Source organism: Podarcis melisellensis (genome assembly GCF_964234715.1).
Source record: "Podarcis melisellensis genome assembly, chromosome: 10".
Taxonomy (NCBI): Eukaryota; Metazoa; Chordata; class Lepidosauria; order Squamata; family Lacertidae; genus Podarcis; species Podarcis melisellensis.
This window is the reverse complement of record NC_138542.1, coordinates 76,323,535-76,340,468: the sequence shown is the minus strand read 5'-3', so window position 1 is coordinate 76,340,468 and position 16,934 is coordinate 76,323,535. Positions and strand designations below refer to the sequence as shown.

General features: G+C 45.4%; 1 protein-coding gene across 1 annotated transcript; it reads left to right on the top strand.

Annotated features, from left to right (window-relative positions):
• The first annotated feature begins 630 nt into the window (after positions 1 to 630).
• LOC309378699 (uncharacterized protein) lies at positions 631 to 7,392 on the top strand. Its single transcript, XM_081927274.1, has 5 exons — positions 631 to 913; positions 3,600 to 3,681; positions 3,997 to 4,076; positions 5,066 to 5,192; positions 5,730 to 7,392. The coding sequence occupies exons 2-5, from the start codon at positions 3,621 to 3,623 to the stop codon at positions 6,692 to 6,694; spliced, it is 1,233 nt and encodes a 410-aa protein (XP_081783400.1). The 5' UTR covers positions 631 to 913; positions 3,600 to 3,620; the 3' UTR covers positions 6,695 to 7,392.
• Positions 7,393 to 16,934: the final 9,542 nt, after the last annotated feature.

Here is a 16,934-nt window from a genome sequence, read left to right as displayed (position 1 = left end):
GCACTGTCTCCTCCAGGAGCAACAACTGAGGGGCCCTTGTCCTGCTTTTTGCAGAGGCTTTCCCCCTGCGAACTCCTCCTCCACCTGTTTTCTCTGGCCCGGGGAGAGGACAGCTCAGCCCCCAGCCAAGAGGGTCTCCCGTAGAGAGCATCTCTCGAGGGGATCATTGCGCACAATTCACGCGGCTCCTCCTTGGCTCCCGCTTTCGGGAGGCGGCGGCGGGGGGAGCCTGCTGTGCTCGGCTTTTGTTGTCGTTTAGTCGTTTAGTCGTGTCCGCCTCTTCGTGACCCCCTGGACCAGAGCACGCCAGGCGCTCCCGTCTTCCACTGCCTCCCTCATGCTGGTAGCTTCAAGAACAGTGTCCCACCATCTCGTCCTCCATCATCCTCTTCTCCTTGTGCCCTCCATCTTTCCCAACATCAGGGTCTTTCCCAGGGAGTCTTCTCTTCTGAGGTGGCCAAAGTCTTGGAGCCTCAGCTTCAGGATCTGTCCTTCCAGTGAGCCCTCAGGGTTGATTTCCTTCAGAATGGAGAGGTTTGATCTTCTTGCAGTCCATGGGACTCTCAAGAGTCTCCTCCAGCACCATAATTCAAACAAAAGCATCCATTCTTCGGCGATCAGCCTTCTTGATGGTCCAGCTCTCACTTCCATACATCACTACTGGGAAAACCAGAGCTTTAACTATACGGACCTTTGTAGGCAAGGTGATGTTTCTGCTTTTTAAGATGCTGTCTAGCATCTTAAAAAGCGCTCGACTTAAAAAGGGTTAAAAGGCAACAGCTGGATTCCTAGAGAAGACAGGAAGCAAAGCCAGGGGGCTGGACCCCTCCCTCTTTCTCAAGCCCCTGAAGGGGGGGCTGCTGTTTTGTCTCTGCGCTGCAGATGCTGCGCCGGTGGCTCCTGCTGGGATCCGGTGAGTCTCCTCTCTCTTGACCCAGAGGGCCCTTGGGGAGAAGGGGGTCCCGGGGCTGCAGGGAGGGGGCTTGCGGGGAGCTCAGCTCATGCGGGGGACCCCAATTTTGGGAGCGGAGGGTCCTGTCAGGGAGGGGCAAGCTCGCAGGAGGGCTCCAACTCTGCGTTGCCTTTGCATAGATGCGCTGCTGCTGGACCGGTGGGGTTTTTTTGGGGGGGGGGTGTGTCTCTGGGTCAGAGGAAAACGGCCATGCGAAGAAACTTGTTCTGGACAAAGGTGGGGCTCACCCACCCAACACATCAGAGGCGCTGGCCTCCTGAATTTGCACGCTGTGCTTTAAGGACTTGACCAGTGCCAGATTATCTATAAGCTAAACAAGCTCTAGCTTAGGGCCCCTCTCTCTGCGGGGCCCCCCAAAAAATTTAAAGGAAAAAACCTGGTTGTACGTTTCCAAAATATAAGATGAAAAACTAATAATAATAATAATAATAATAATAATAATAATAATAATAATAATTTATATCCCGCCCTCCCCAGCCAAAGCTGGGCTCAGAGCGGCTAACAGTAAAATAGTACAGCATTCTAAAATCAATTCATTATAAAATCAGTTCAAATCAAATTGATAGCAACCATTGGGCTAGAGTTCTGTGAAGAATTACCAAAGGAGGGGGTCAGGCTGTGCCTTGGCCAAAGGCCTGGTGGAACAGCTCTGTCTTGCAGGCCCTGCAGAAAGATGTCAAGTCCCGCAGATCCCTGGTCTCTTGTGACAGAGTGTTCCACCACGTCGGGGCCAGTACGGAAAAGGCCCTGGCCCTAGTTGAGGCCAGCCTAACCTCTCTGTGGCCTGGGACCTCCAAGGTGTTTTTATTTGAAGACCGTAAGGTCCTCCTTGGGACAAACCAGGAGAGGCGGTCCTGTAGATCCGAGGGTCCGAGGCTGTATAGTGCTTTCAGTTGATCCAACTGAATTTCAGTTGATCCAACGGGGAGCCATACCAAGAGAGGCCACAATGTCATGATTCTCGTGCAGAGAATGACTTGCGCAGGAATGCGACCCAGAAGACTGCATCCTGGTTTTCCGCTGGGACACATTGGATATGGTGGCGCCTTTCACATAACAAAAACTCCCACAAAGATATTGACATCTTCAGAGTAGGGGGTCCATGGCTTGGGTTTTGAAAAACAGGGGTGCCCAGTATGTAGCTAATTGGGATCCACTGTGATAGGCAGTTGGAACTATAGTCATCTCGGGTTACAGCCGCTTCAGGTTGCATCTTTTCATGTCGCAGACCGCTGAAACCCAGAAGTAGCAGAACGGGTTACTTCTGGGTTTGAGCAGTTGTGCATGTGCAGAAGCGCTAAATCGCACTTTGAGCATGTGCAGAAGTGCCGAATCGCAAGCACTTGCGCAGACACGGGTTGTGAACGCTGCGGGTTGCGAACATGCATCCCACACAGATCACATTTGCAACCCGAGCATCCGCTGTACTCTCTGGTGTGCAGCTGGTGACATTGTAACAAGGAGCAGCCCATTGACAAAAAGTAGCAGCATCTGCTGGCTGCCTCCCTTTCTGGCTGTGGCACAACAATTTTATTGATTATTATTATTATTATTATTTATTTGTTCATTTATTTTATTTCTATCCCGCCCTATTCCCCATGGTCTCAGGGTGGTTCACATAAAATATCAAATACATTAAAAACCCAAGGCTTGACGGCTGGGGGATTTCTACATTTAAATGGCCGCAGAACGAGAGGCTGCTTCTGGCAAGTGATAAGGGAAATCGGGGCAGAAGCCTTTATTGAATGGGTAGCCATGGGGCTGCCAGGCAAATCGCTCAGGGAGGTGGGGGGAGCATGGGGGGCTCAGAGGCGACATTCAGATACATTTGTTTACGTGCAGCATGGAAGCGTATAGTGGGCAGTCGAGGAGGGGTCACAAAAACACAAAGCAGGAGGGGGATCCATGCAATGGCCAGTTTTCCTGCAACTGGCACCATCCAATACACACCTCCACACTTCCTTAGGGAACCGGTTTCCTCTTCTGACAGTGTGTCAGTTTTATAGCAGAACAATGTGTTTGCTTTGTAGGATTTCCTAGCACCTCTTAAACCGGACAGAGAGAATTTGGCAGAAGATCAAGGGGTTCCTTCTGATCTCTTGGAGGCTTCCTAAGAACACAGATGGATGCGCAAGACTCAGCAGGAAGAAGCCATGCCATCAGAGCTGGGAGCAGTGGGGGATTCTGGGGGGAAACTGTGCAGAAGATCCTGGGTGAGGAGGACACTCTCCGCTCAGAGGCTCAGAGCCAGCAGCTCAGGCAGTTCTGCTTCCAGGAGGCCAAAGGACCTCGAGAGGTTTGCAGCCGACTCTACAACCTTTACCATCAATGGCTGAAGCCAGAAAGGCACACGAAAGCTGAGATGCTGGACCTGGTGATCTTGGAGCAGTTCCTGGCTGTCCTCCCATGGGAGATGAAGAGCTGGGTGAGGGAATGCGGAGCAGAGACCAGTTCCCAGGCAGTGGCCCTGGCCGAAGGATTCCTCCTGAGTCAGGCAGTGGAGAGAGAGAGATATTTGTATCCCCAAATCCTCTACGAATTGCCCATCCTGAAAGTTTTTATCTCTAACATTCCTTTTCCAATGTTTCTCCACCTTCTATGTTCTGAGTCCTTTTTTCTCTTTTAGGGAAAGGATCTCTTTGCAGAAATGGGCCTGGATTCCTCTGAGGCAGAGAAGACTCTGTGGGACACCAGAAATTGGCTGCTGGGTAAGGAGGTTCTTCTCTGTTTGGTCACATTCTGTGGGTTATGAAACTAATCCATGGGTTCTTTCCATCTTTTGTGTTAAGTACCCCAAGGAGGGAAGATCCATTGGTCCTTTAATCTTTGGGGGGAAGACACTTGGGGCCAAGGAGAAGAGCTGTATATTTATGCAACTAAAATATGAAATGGGTACAAAGGTCATAATAATTCATTCAGCAGGTGAGACTTTTTCTAAGGCCCATCTGTAATTGGATATGTAGTGCTCAACCTCAGAGAAAAGCGTCTACTCCTGGCTTCCCACTTACCTTTGTCTCTCACAGGTGACCAGATGATGCCAGCAAGACCTCCTCATCCATCTATTCATGGTGAAGGAGAAGCAATGACTGTGGAACCAGATCAGGTAGGGGGGAAGAGCAGTGTGGGGAAGAGGGCTGAGGAGTGGGGCTGTCAGCTTCGCCTTTGAGCCGGTGCCAACGACTGGGCTCAACCTCTTCAGCCCCAACTGGGCCAGGCGAGCTGGGAAAGCACTTCCAGAGACCTTCCACTGCAGGGAAGCAGGTCTAAGCGCAATGGACTTACAACTTTGAGCTGTGAGCACCAAACTCAGTGCCAAAGTCAGCAGAGCACAGCAGAGTATGAACTACACGAACGACGGCTCTGAAGCAGAACTTCTTTATTCTTTTACAGCTACTGCAAACTAAAAATAAACTAGAAACGAAAGACTTAACAGAGACTACTGGACTGCATGAGTGTTATAGTTGCTTAAGCAGTCATCTTTACACAGATAACACTCAGACTCCCACAGAGTCAGGCTGGAGCGGATGAAGGGAAGAGCAGATTCCGCCCCCTCCTTTCTGAAAACATTGGCAGTAGATTCTTGCAATGGGAGGGGTGAAATATCCACAGGGGCAGCCAGGGTCCCTCCAGATCCAAACAAATCTCTTTCCTCCTCTTAACAAATCTGCCATGAACAATGGCCGTTTGAAAAATGCCATTTGAGAAGGTTAATGTGCAGAGAGTAAAGAACAGCCTCTTTGCTTCAATGTCACTGAAATGATTTCATTCCCTCCTTGAAGCTGGCTTTAGGGCATCAGAAAGGTTTTCCCCAGAAGAGCCCTTTGGGAGAGGGAAGCAGGAATCCTTTCATCTGGCAAACGGGAATGCTTGTTCAGCCAGAAGGATATAAAGCTCAAAATGTGGAGTTCCACCCGTTTACACTAAGTTTAATATTCATCATTAAAACACACAATAAACGAATTCCATTAAGACATTGAAAGAAGAATCCATAATTAAAATAAACAGCAAAACAATCCCATGAAAACAACACAATAATGTGCAGGAGATAATATTATGCTGTCTAAGAGAAGCATCTTTTTCTTTTTCTTTCAGGGTCCTCTGTGCTTTGAAGATGTCACAGTTCATTTCACAGAGGAGGAATGGGCGTTGCTGGATCCTGACCAGAGAGCTCTACACCAAGAAGTCATGGAGGAGAATCGTAAGATCGTGGCCTCTCTTGGTACAGCTCGCAGTTGGATCATTATATCCATTTTGAAATTCAACCCATCTCTCTATGTGACCAAGCTCCAGATCTTGATGGAGCTCAACAGCAGCACCTACAGATTCTGGAATTCCAACACCTCCAGAGGTCACCTTGAATGGAGGGCTAGAGACTATTATCTGCATATATCCTTCCTCCAATTATGTGTTTTTAAACAATGATCTGGCTCATCTGAACTTTCCAGGCCTTTTGAAGTGATGGATTTAGTTTGGGGATGGAAGTTGTAGTAGCTTCTGTCAGGTTTTTTTTTTATGGAGCAGATTCCATGATTCGGCAAAAGAAATCCCTTCCAGGAGAGAGCCAGGCTTTTCGAATCTCCAGTTCCCATCAATATGTTAGTTTATGTCAGTCAACAAAGGCAGTGAACCCTGTAGTAAGACCTCATATCTAACTTCCATCAGTTCTTCCATTAATTAGTATGGTTCAATAATGGAGGTCTCCATGTGTTCCTGAAGCTCTTATTTATTTATTTATTTATTTATTTATTTGTCACAGGCAGTGATAAATCGGATATTAAGAACAGAGGAGACCATGACAAGATCTATACATTGGAGAAGGCATATCAATATTTGGAGTGTGGAAAGAGCTTCCGTAAGAGTGGCCCTCTCACTTCCCAACCAAGAATTCACAGCAGGGAGAAACTATATCAGTGCTTGGAGTATGGAAAGACCTTCCGTCGGAACTCGCATCTCACAACCCATCAGAGCATTCACACAGGGAAGAAACCCCATCAGTGCATGGAATGTGGGAAAAGCTTCAGTCAAAGGTCCCATTACACATGCCATCAAAGAATTCATACAGGGGAGAAACCCTATCAGTGCCTGGAATGTGGAAAGAGCTTCGGTCGGAAGTACAGTCTCACGTCCCATGAAAGAATTCACACAGGGGAGAAACCACATCAGTGCCTGGAATGTGGAAAGAGTTTAACCAGGAAGAAATATCTCACAGCCCATCAAAGAATTCATACAGGGGAGAAATCCTATCAGTGCATGGAATGTGGAAAGAGCTTCAGTAAGAGAGCCCATTTCACATCCCATCAGAGAATTCATACAGGAGAGAAACCCTACCGGTGCTTGGAATGTGGGATGAGATTCACATGGAAGGACAGATTCACTGCCCATCAAAGCATTCACACAGGGGAGAAACCGTATCTGTGTGCAGAATGCAGAAAGAGCTTCTGTCACAGGGCCCATTTCACTTCCCATCAGAGAATCCACACTGGGGAGAAGCCCTATCAGTGCTTGGAATGCGGAAAGAGCTTCAGTCGGAAAGACAGTCTCACTTCCCACCAAAGAATTCATACAGGAGAGAAACCACATCAGTGCTTCGTATGTGGAAAGAGCTTCAGTCAGAGGTCCAATCTCACTTCCCACCAAAGAACTCACAGTGGGGAGAAAACATATCAGTGTCTGGAATGTGGGAAGAGCTTCCGGAAGAGGGCCAATCTAATTTCCCATTAAAAAAAAAATCACAGCAGCCAAAATTGGAAGGGACCCTCATAATCATGTGGTACAACCTCTGCTTAAAAGCCTCCCAGGAAGTAAAGGCCACCATCCGCCAAAGGAATCTGTTCCACTGTGGAAGAGCTCTTGCCATCTGAGGAGTCAGTTACAATAGTAAAGAAACAGCGGTTTCAACATGCTATATTCATGCAACACCAGGTGGTGCCAGAGACCAGGAAACTTAACAATGCAATTTTCCATAGAGATTTATTTCTTTTGTTATAATTATCTTCATTGTGTCCCCCCCGCCGTGTTCAGATCCACCCTCACAGTTCTTTCTGATGTTTTGTTGGAATCTCCTTTCGCGTAACTTGACTCCATGGGTTCAGGTCCGAGTTTCTGGAGAAGGGGAAAACAAGCTTGCTCCATCTTCCATGTGACATCCCTTTATATATTTGAAGATGGCCATAATATCTCTTCTCAGCCTCCCCTTTTCCAGCCTAACATGCCCAACACCCTCCCCACTTCCTCATAAGGCTAGCTTCCCAGACCCTTGATCATCTTGGTTGCCCTTCTTGGCACATGTTCCAGCTTATAAACGTACTTCTTCAATTGCGGGACACATTACTCCAGGTGTGGTCTGACCAAGGCAGAACAGAGCAGCACTATGACTTCCCTTAACGGGGACATTAAACTTCTGCTGATGCAACTTAGAATAGCATTACCTCTCTAACGGGACTCTCGGAAAGTGTGTGTGCGCCTGTTACGTTTGGGTCTAAACTTCTGTTCACATGTATCAAAGTAATTTACGCAATAATGGTAAGTTCAGCATAACAGGAGATTTAAGGTAATGTTAGCCAGGGAGGAGGAGTTTGGAATGTTGGGCTGATTTCTGATTGGCTGAGAGTTTGAAAGGGGGGTTTAATAACTAAGTAGTCATAAAAAATAAATAAAATATTGAAAAACACAACAAAACTAAACAATTTCTTTTTTATATATAAATGTTTATTGAGATTTTTTTAAATACAAATACATAAATAATAAACAACTTTACTTATATAACATAATTTCTTCACTTCTTTGGACTCCCTCATGTCTCCCGCTCCCACTTACATCGCTAAAAATTTTTTCCATGTAAATTATCATCTTGTTTACAATCTTATGTCCCTTCATTTAAATACATCTATCATTTCTCCAAAAGGTTTATATTTTCCTTAGTCTCACTTATCGTCAAATTCAGATCTACTTTGGTGGTGGGCAATTATTTATGATCTAGCATCCTTCTTAACATTCAGCCAAATCACAATATTTTTGTAGATAAATCTTAAATTTCTTCCAGTCTTCTTCAACCCTCTCTTCTCCCAGGTCTCGGATTCTGCCAGTCATCTCGGCCAGTTGCATGTAGTCCATCAGCTGCATCTGCCACTCTTCCAGTGTGGGTAGATCTTGGGTTTTCCAGTTCTTAGCGATAAGTATCCTTGCTGCCGTTGTTGCATACATAAAAAATGTTCGGTCCTTCTTTAACACCTTCTGACCGACCATGCCCAGAAGGAAGGCCTCTGGTTTCTTGGTAAAGGTATACTTAAATACCTTTTTCAACTCATTATATATCATTTCCCAGAAGGCCTTCACTTTAGGGCAAGTCCACCAGAGGTGAAAGAATGTTCCTTCACCTTCTTTACATTTCCAACATTTATTATCAGACAAATGGTATATTTTGGCAAGTTTAACTGGGGTCATGTACCATCTATATATCATTTTCATTACATTTTCCTTCAGAGCATTACATGCAGTGAAGTTCAGCCCAGTGGTCCACAACCTTTCCCAGTCCTCAAACATAATGTTATGCCCAATATCCTGTGCCCACTTTATCATAGCCGATTTAACCATTTCGTCTTGTGTGTTCCATTTCAGCAGCAAGTTATACATTCTTGAAAGTACCTTAGTCTTAGGTTCTAACAGTGCTGTTCCTAGCTTCGATTTCTCCACCTGGAATCCTAACTTTTTATCATTTTTGAAAACTTCTTTAATCTGAGCGTAATGAAACCAGTCTCGCACTTTATCCTTCATTTTTTCCAGACTCTGCAATTTCCAATTGTCACCATCTTTTTCTAGTATTTCCCAATACTTTGGCCATTTGACCTCCATATTGGGTTTTTTTCGGGCCTTAGCTTCCAGAGGTGAGAGCCACCTTGGAGTTTTGTTTTCCAATAAGTCTTTATACTTTGTCCAGACAGCAAACACTGCTTTTCTGACAATATGGTTCTTAAAGGCCTTATTGATCTTAACTTTATCATACCATAAGTATGCATGCCAACCAAAAGCATTGTTAAAACCTTCCAAATCCAATACATCAGTGTCTTCGAGAAGTAGCCAGTCTTTAAGCCAGCAGAAAGCTGCTGCCTCATAATATAACTTTAGGTCTGGCAGGGCAAAGCCCCCTCTTTCTTTCGCATCAGTTAATATCTTAAACTTAATTCTGGGCTTTTTGCCCTGCCAGACAAATTTAGAAATATCTCTCTGCCACTTCCGGAAGCACTCCGTCTTATCCACAATCTGTAATGTTTGAAACAAGAACAACATTTTTGGCAATACATTCATCTTGATAGCAGCAATTCGGCCTAACAAAGAAAGTTTCAGTTTTGTCCAACTATCCAAGTCTCTCTTAATTTCTGACCAACATTTTTCATAATTGTCTTTAAATAGACTCAGGTTTTTTGCTGTTATGTTCACCCCTAGGTACTTTACTTTTTTGACTACATTTAATTCTGTCTCTCTCTGAAACCGTTCTGACTCTATATCTGTCAAATTTTTTTTCAATACTTTAGTTTTCTGTTTATTTAGTTTAAATCCCGCCACCCGACCAAAGTCTTGAATCAGTTGTAATACTCTTTTCGTACTAGATTCTGGCTCCTGCAGGGTCAAAACTAGGTCATCTGCAAAAGCTTTAAGTTTATATTGTTTCGCTCCGACCTGGATCCCTTCCACCAACCGGTCCCCTCTAATCATATTCAAGAGCACCTCCAGAACCGAAATAAATAGCAAAGGGGAAATAGGGCAGCCTTGTCGTGTTCCTTTTTCAATTTTAAACTCTTCTGTAACCACATTGTTCACTATCAATTTAGCCTTTTGTTCTGAATATATTGCATCAATCCCATTCTCAAAACCCCATCCCACTCCCATTTCTTTTAAATTTCCCTTCATAAATTTCCATGAAATGTTGTCAAAGGCCTTCTCCGCATCTATAAAAATTAACACTGCTTTTGTATTTATCTCTGTTTGCAAAAGTTCCAAAATGTCAATTATATTCCTTGTATTGGCAAACAGATGTCTTCCTGGGAGAAAACCTGCCTGGTCCTTATGAATTACTTCATTTAATACTTTTTTAAATCTGCTTGCCAAAATATCTGCAAATATTTTGTAATCCACGTTTAAAAGGGAGATGGGGCGGTAGTTCTTAAGTTGTGTCTTTTCAGCTTCCGATTTTGGTATCAATGTGATAAAGGCTTCCTTCCACGATTCCGGCGCCTTCTTCCCCTCCAAAATTTCGTTGCTGACCTCCATAAGTGGTTGTATCAAATAGTCTTTTAGTGTCTTGTAATACTTGGAGGTCAGCCCATCTGGCCCTGGAGACTTGCCCAGTTGCATGTTCTGAATGGCTTGTTCAATCTCTTGTCGTGTTATTTTGCAGTTCAGGATTGATATATTTTCTTGTGATAATTTAGGTAGTCCATTTTTTTCCAAAAATTGTTTAATCTCAACCTCGTCTTGCGGCCCTTGAGTGTATAATTTTTTAAAATATCTCTGAAAACATTTTCTGATATCCACGGGGTTCTGAATGTTTCTTCCTTCAATCTCTAAATTTGTGACTATGTTTAATTTTTGTCTCTTCTTCAACTGCCAAGCTAGCAATTTCCCACATTTGTTTGCCGATTCAAAAGTTTTTTGTTTCATTAATTTAATCTTCCACTCTATTTCCTGATTTATCAATTTAGAGTATTGTGCTTGGTGAAGTTTAATTTCTCTCAAAATCGACTGTGACTTCGGGGTTAGTCTTAACTTCTTCTCTAATTCTCTAATTTTCTCCAAGATCTTATCTTTCCTCTCATTTTGAGTCCTTTTCTTTACAACATTCTGTTGTATCAAGAATCCCCTCATCACAGCCTTACTTGCGTCCCAAATGATTCTTTTTTCCACCGTAGTGTTCAAATTTATCTCAAAGTAGTCCTTTAAGGCTTTTTGGGCCTTCTTAATAATCTCCTGATCTCTAAACAAATTGTCATTCATCTTCCATCTAAAGGAGCCGGTTGGTAATAGTGTCATGTCCATTTTCAATGCATTATGGTCGGAGCAGGTCTTTGGGCAGATTTCCACCTTTCTAGCCTTTCTAACTAAACAATTTCCATACGAATCACAAGAAGATCTAATGTAAAGATACAGAAAACCAGCAGGACCCCCCCAACCCACCAAACCCAGCAGAGCTGCCATAAAGAATGGGCAGTCAGGCTTCTCCCAGCAAACAGTCAGAGGTCCAGAATTTGGAGCCCTGAATATCCTGGTTGTGTCTGAGACTCTTTGTTTTGTAGGGAGGGCTTTAAATGACTCCCTTCTTGGCTATGCACACATACGCACACATGCAAGCCAATTCAAAATCAGGGACAGGTGAGCTGGAGATCCATTTTTAAAATTCTTATCATCCTTTAGTGCCACAAGCGCCATGACCCTCCCTCCCGCCTCGCAGGGCATCCACAAGAAGCAGCCCTCCGACGCCCAGAGCGCCCTGCTGCAGCGCCACCTCCTGGAGCTCATGCAGAGTTTCATTATCCCCCTGGTCAGTAGCGGCAGCGGGAGGGGGGCAGGTGCCACCTCCCTCCGGCCTCGGCCTGCCCAGGGAAATGAGGAGGACGAGGAGCACAGGGGGAAGGTGGCCTTTGACTGACTGACTTGGGCCATGGAGGCACCTCCCATTCCCCCCCGACTGACAGCCAGGGCTCCCTCTCCCCACCCTAAGACGACTGAGAGGAAGGAAAGGAAAGGGATGCTCTTGGAGTCAGGAAGGGAAACCGGCTTAATTTACTCAGAGTAGACCCACTGGAAATGGGGGAGATGGATGCATAAAGTGCCCAGTTATTTTATTACACTAACAAAATTATATCTGATATATATATCTGATATATATACATATCAGAAGACATCTGAAGGCAGCCCTGTTTAGGGAAGGTTTTAATGTTTGATGGATTACTGTGTTTGAATATTTTGTTGGAGCCGCCCAGAGTGGCTGGGGGGGCCCAGCCAGATGGGGTATAAATAATAAATTATTATTATTATTACAAACACCCTGACAATAATAATAATTTATTACTTATATCCCACCTCTCTGACTGGGTTGTTCCAGCTGCCCTAGGTGGCTTCTAGCATAATAAAAGCACAGCAAAAATCTCAAACGCTAAAAACTTCCCGCAAGGCCAAAGCTTCATAGGCCAAATCCCACACAATATTATTAAATGTCGGCCAAGCACATTTCCGCCTGAAGGTCTCCCATCTTCTGTCACGTAAGGGAACAGCAGAGAAGCTCCTCCTGGCAGATCCATAGACTTTGACTCTTCAGAGGAGGAAGGGCAAAACATCTCATTTTAAACCTCCAAATAAAGTATTATGATTTTACACAGAAAAGAGGAAGATCTTGTACAAATGATGTGAGTGGTATTAGAGAGTTTGTGGCGATGGGTCTTCTTGCAGAAGAACGATCCGTGGTAGCAAAGGGCTTCAACCGCCTGGCAGGATGTGCTGCTTTTCCCCATGACTCTTCTAAGCCCGCTGGGCTAATAACTGCAGCCAGTGCAGCAGGAAGGCTAAGGAAAACTCAGTGCAAACACAGAATCATTGCTGGAAGGGACCCCAGGAATCTGATGCTCACCATAAAACTTGAATCCACAACCCTGAGATTAAGAGTCATGCTTTACTGACTGAGCTATGCCAGCTCAGGCGAAAGTCTGTTTTAAACTTGTATGGATTCCTCCACCAAAGTTTTGCATGTGGAGAAAAACCAGAGTCACAGGCAGGCAGGCGGCATCTGATGAGCATCCCTGGAGAGAGAGAGAGAGAGAGAGAGAGAGAGAGAGAGAGAGAGAGAGAGAGAGAGAGAGAGAGAGAGAGGGAAGGAAGCTTCTCTCAAGATGGCCTGCCCAGCTGCACTTTTTGCATTAGAAGGAAATGGTGCTACAGATTTCTAAAAGGATTGGCTGCACAGCTCACGGGGCGGTTTCAATAAGTCAATCAAAAGCATTTTCAGTGTATTAAACCAGGGGTTTCCAGCCACTGTCCCTCCTTAGAGGCTAAAAACGGAGCTATAAAAAACTTTTTATAGATGTTTAGGGTCTATTAATCAATTTAACTCTCAGACTTTGATAAATGAATGGAATAAAGAACTAATGACCCCATCTCAATTAAACAATGGGGAAATGTTCCAGCCTCCATTTCTAATGTGTCATTAGATTATAAACAATGTCTCATACAACAAAAGATTTTATTTAGAGTTTATCCACTATGATAGCATAAACATGGTCTAGTGATGACAACATGCTGTTGCAATTAGGAGAATGCCTTGTTGAAACATCTGTTTAGACAGTGTTTGGCATTTTTTATTAGGTTTTTTTTTTGGGGGGGGAGAACACTATTATGTATAAATCTATTGTGTGGAAACCCAGCCAGTTGGGTGGGTATAAATAAATAAATAATAATTATTATTATTACAGTTGTGAACTGTAACCTCTGGTTGTGAACGGGATCCGTTCTGGAGGCCTGTTCACAACATGAACAGAACGCAACCCGCAATGGCGCACCTGCATATGCGTGTGTTTTGATTTGCCGCTTTTGCGCATGCGCGTGACATCATTTTGCTCGTCTGCACATGCGCAAGCGGCGAAACCCAGAAGTAACCCTTTCCGGTACCTGTGGGTCACTACGGGATGCAGCCTGAAAAAACGTATCATGAAGCAAACGTAACACGAGGTATGACGGTTTAATTATTATATAGCATCATCTGAAACTATGTACCTAATCCATGAGGCATGACAAATGGTCAACATAAATGGATTCTCTGGGCCCTTACATTTGCAAAAAGATTAATATTAAGACCCTAAGACAAGGCTGCAGGATCAGGCCACTGGCTCATCTAGTCCAGCCTCCTGTCTTCACAGTGGCCAACCAGATGTCCCAATGGGAAGCTTGTGAGCAGGGTCCGAGCACAAGAGTCTTTCCCCCTCCTCTGGATTCCAGAAACTGGTCTTCAGAAGTATTTACTGACTCCGACGGTGGAGGTAGAGAATAGTCATTGTGGTTTGTAGTCATCCATAGCTCTCTCCTCTTCCATGAATTTGTCTTTTTTTTTAAGCCAAGTTGGTGGTGTAACAGGGAGTCCTTGGAGCACCCCACAATTGCCCAACCTTGACTCCCATAGGTTCTGGTTGGGGGTCACAAGCAAGAGACTTCAGCCAGGAGATAGAAGCAAAACAGCGGCCTGTAGGTCTGATCTTTATTGTTGCAACTTCCAACTACTACAAAGACAAAGCAGCCAGAAGCCCCAAACAAAGGTTACAATAGTATTTTAAAGTTTCCCATAATACATCTCAGGATGCATCATCAAGACATCATAGATATGTCACAGAAAGGGTGTGGTCTCAGGTAGAACCTCTGACCCAAGCATGCTTCTGTCAATCAAATACAGTCTTTCACATCTGAAGAAGTGTGCATGCACATGAAAGCTCATACCAGTAACAATTATGGCAGACCAGCATGGCTTTGTTGTTGTTTAGTCGTTTAGCCGTGTACGCCTCTTCGTGACCCCCTGGACCAGAGCACGCCAGGCACTCCTGTCTTCCACTGCCTCCCCCAGTTTGGTCAAACTCATGTTCGTAGCTTCGAGAACACTGTTCAACCATCTCGTCCTCTGTCGTCCCCTTCTCCTTGTGCCCTCCATCTTTCCCAACACCTACCTGTAACTAGTCTTTCACATGTACTCCCAAAGGAAAGCACTTAATATCGCCAGTCATGAGCCAGTTTGGTGTAGTGGTTAAGAGCGGTGGACTTGTAATCTGGTGAACCATGTTCGCTTCCCTGCTCCTCCACATGCAGTTGCTGGGTGACCTTGGGCCAGTCACACTTCTCTGAAGTCTCTCAGCCTCACACACCTCACAGAGTGTTTGTTGGGGGGGGGGGGAGGAAGCGAAAGGAGATTGTGAGCCGCTTTGAGGCTGTTGCAGAAATTTATGTATAGGTTGAGGGGGGGTGCTGCTCCTCCAGCAGATATCATGCACATGCGCCCACTACCAAAATCAGCACAATCACTGTGATGGCGGCTTCACTCGGAGGTACCAGTATATTACAAGTGAAATCACCACTGCTCTTGGTTCCCATGAAACACTTCATCACAGTTTCTTCCTATCTATTCAAAGGGCCTCTGCTGCACAATACCAAATGTAACAATTCACTGATCAATGTATTTATGTACTGGCTCACAGGGAAAACTTCAGAAATTCACATGTGAGCTCAGCTACTCAGCAGCCCCTCTGCCTGAGTGATAATCCCTGGTATCCTGATACCTGAGTGCCGGACAGGTAGCCATTCCAGAAAAAACAAACCCAGATGAAGACAAAAGGGTATGATTAACTTGGCTGGGAAACAGGGAAATGTAAATATCCTTTTTGTTACACTTGATGGGTGTTTGGTGGGGGGCAAGGGGAACCATGGGGCAGGGTCCAGGATGCTCAGATTACGGCCACCAGACCTCCCTTTTCATGATGTAACCATGATGTATTAGTGATGTAGTTTGGGGGTTTGGGGGGTGTAACATGGGGATTAGCAGCTAATAAAAGTTTGGATTCTCTTTTGTTCGGGGCTTCCATCTTGTTCCACCTGGTGGCAGGTGGGAGTCCTGTGGCGACAGTCTTCAATCAAGACCAAGCTGACTGGCTGCTGTTTTGCTCTGGTATTCCTGGCTGGTGTCCTTGTTTTCTGTCCAAGGGAGCCCTCAGATTTTAACGGAAAAATCCGAGGAGTCCCTTGGACAAAAACAAAGACGCCAACCAGGATTACTTGGAACAAAACAGCAGCCTGTAGGCTTGGCCTTTATTGAACTGTTGCAACAGGGTGCTCCCCTCACTTGCAGGAGAGAGGAAAGACACAGAAAAATGGTGTGCAAGGCCTTATAAAAACTTTTGAAATTCCCCCCTCTAGGTCTAGCCCACCCCCAGAAACATCATGCATACATTACAGAAAGGAGGGGTTGAGGGAGGCATACATTACAGAAAGGAGGGGTTGGGGGAGGAGTTGTGGTGGTAACCTGAGTGTCCTGTCACCTGGCTGGCTCCCCCTTTCCCCCTCCCCATGAGTACTTTCCAGGTGACAGAGGGGAGTTTGCAGTTTCCTGCCCCCAGAGGGAAGAGCTGATTATTGTCCTTTGTTCCAGACCATGCTGAATCCACTCCCATATGCAAGTTCTTTGTGATCTTGATGGTCTTGTGTCTAGGACCATCAGGGTTGGCATAGCAACTGGGCAGGGCTCCTGTGGATGTGCTGGTATGCCGAAGAGATTATGGCTGGCCTGTATCAAACTTTCCCCATTTTGTAGTCCTTCCTTCATGAAGTAAAATATAGGTGGAACAGTGCAAATCCGATGTATGGTTGATTTTCTATGAATTTATAACAGAAGCGATGCGTATGTAGAGTGTGAAGTTTGTACAAACTGAATGATTGGGGGGGGGGGTTTCCTGATACAGCATCTACTCCCAAAGGAAAGTATTTAATATCACCGGGCATGACTTCTTGGGGGTATCTTGCCCGGCAGACGTGGGGATTCTGGTGGGCTCACTGACCCCTCCCCGAATACCTCACTTCCCTGGGCCCTAAATGCCAATGGAACTGAGAAGACTGGCGCCACGAGTGATTTCTTAAGAATTTGTAAAGTTTTCCCATTAAGGCAGAAGATGGATACGTTTATCAGCGAATTGCTACATTTGGCATTGACACTGTCTCTGTTTTCCTTTGTGGGAGAGAGACCTGGGGCTCAGCGGGGAGGGAGTGTTCGGGTCCCGAGCCCAGCCTCCCTTGCAGATACCATGCCTGTCTTTCTTTCTCTTGACACTCGGGATTTGGTGTCACGGGTGAAAGGCAGGGAATGGGCGCGTGTGAATGGTCTGGTGATGCGCAGCGGAGACTCTTTGTCTTTGCCTCCTGGTGTGGAGAGGCAAGGCTCGTGGGG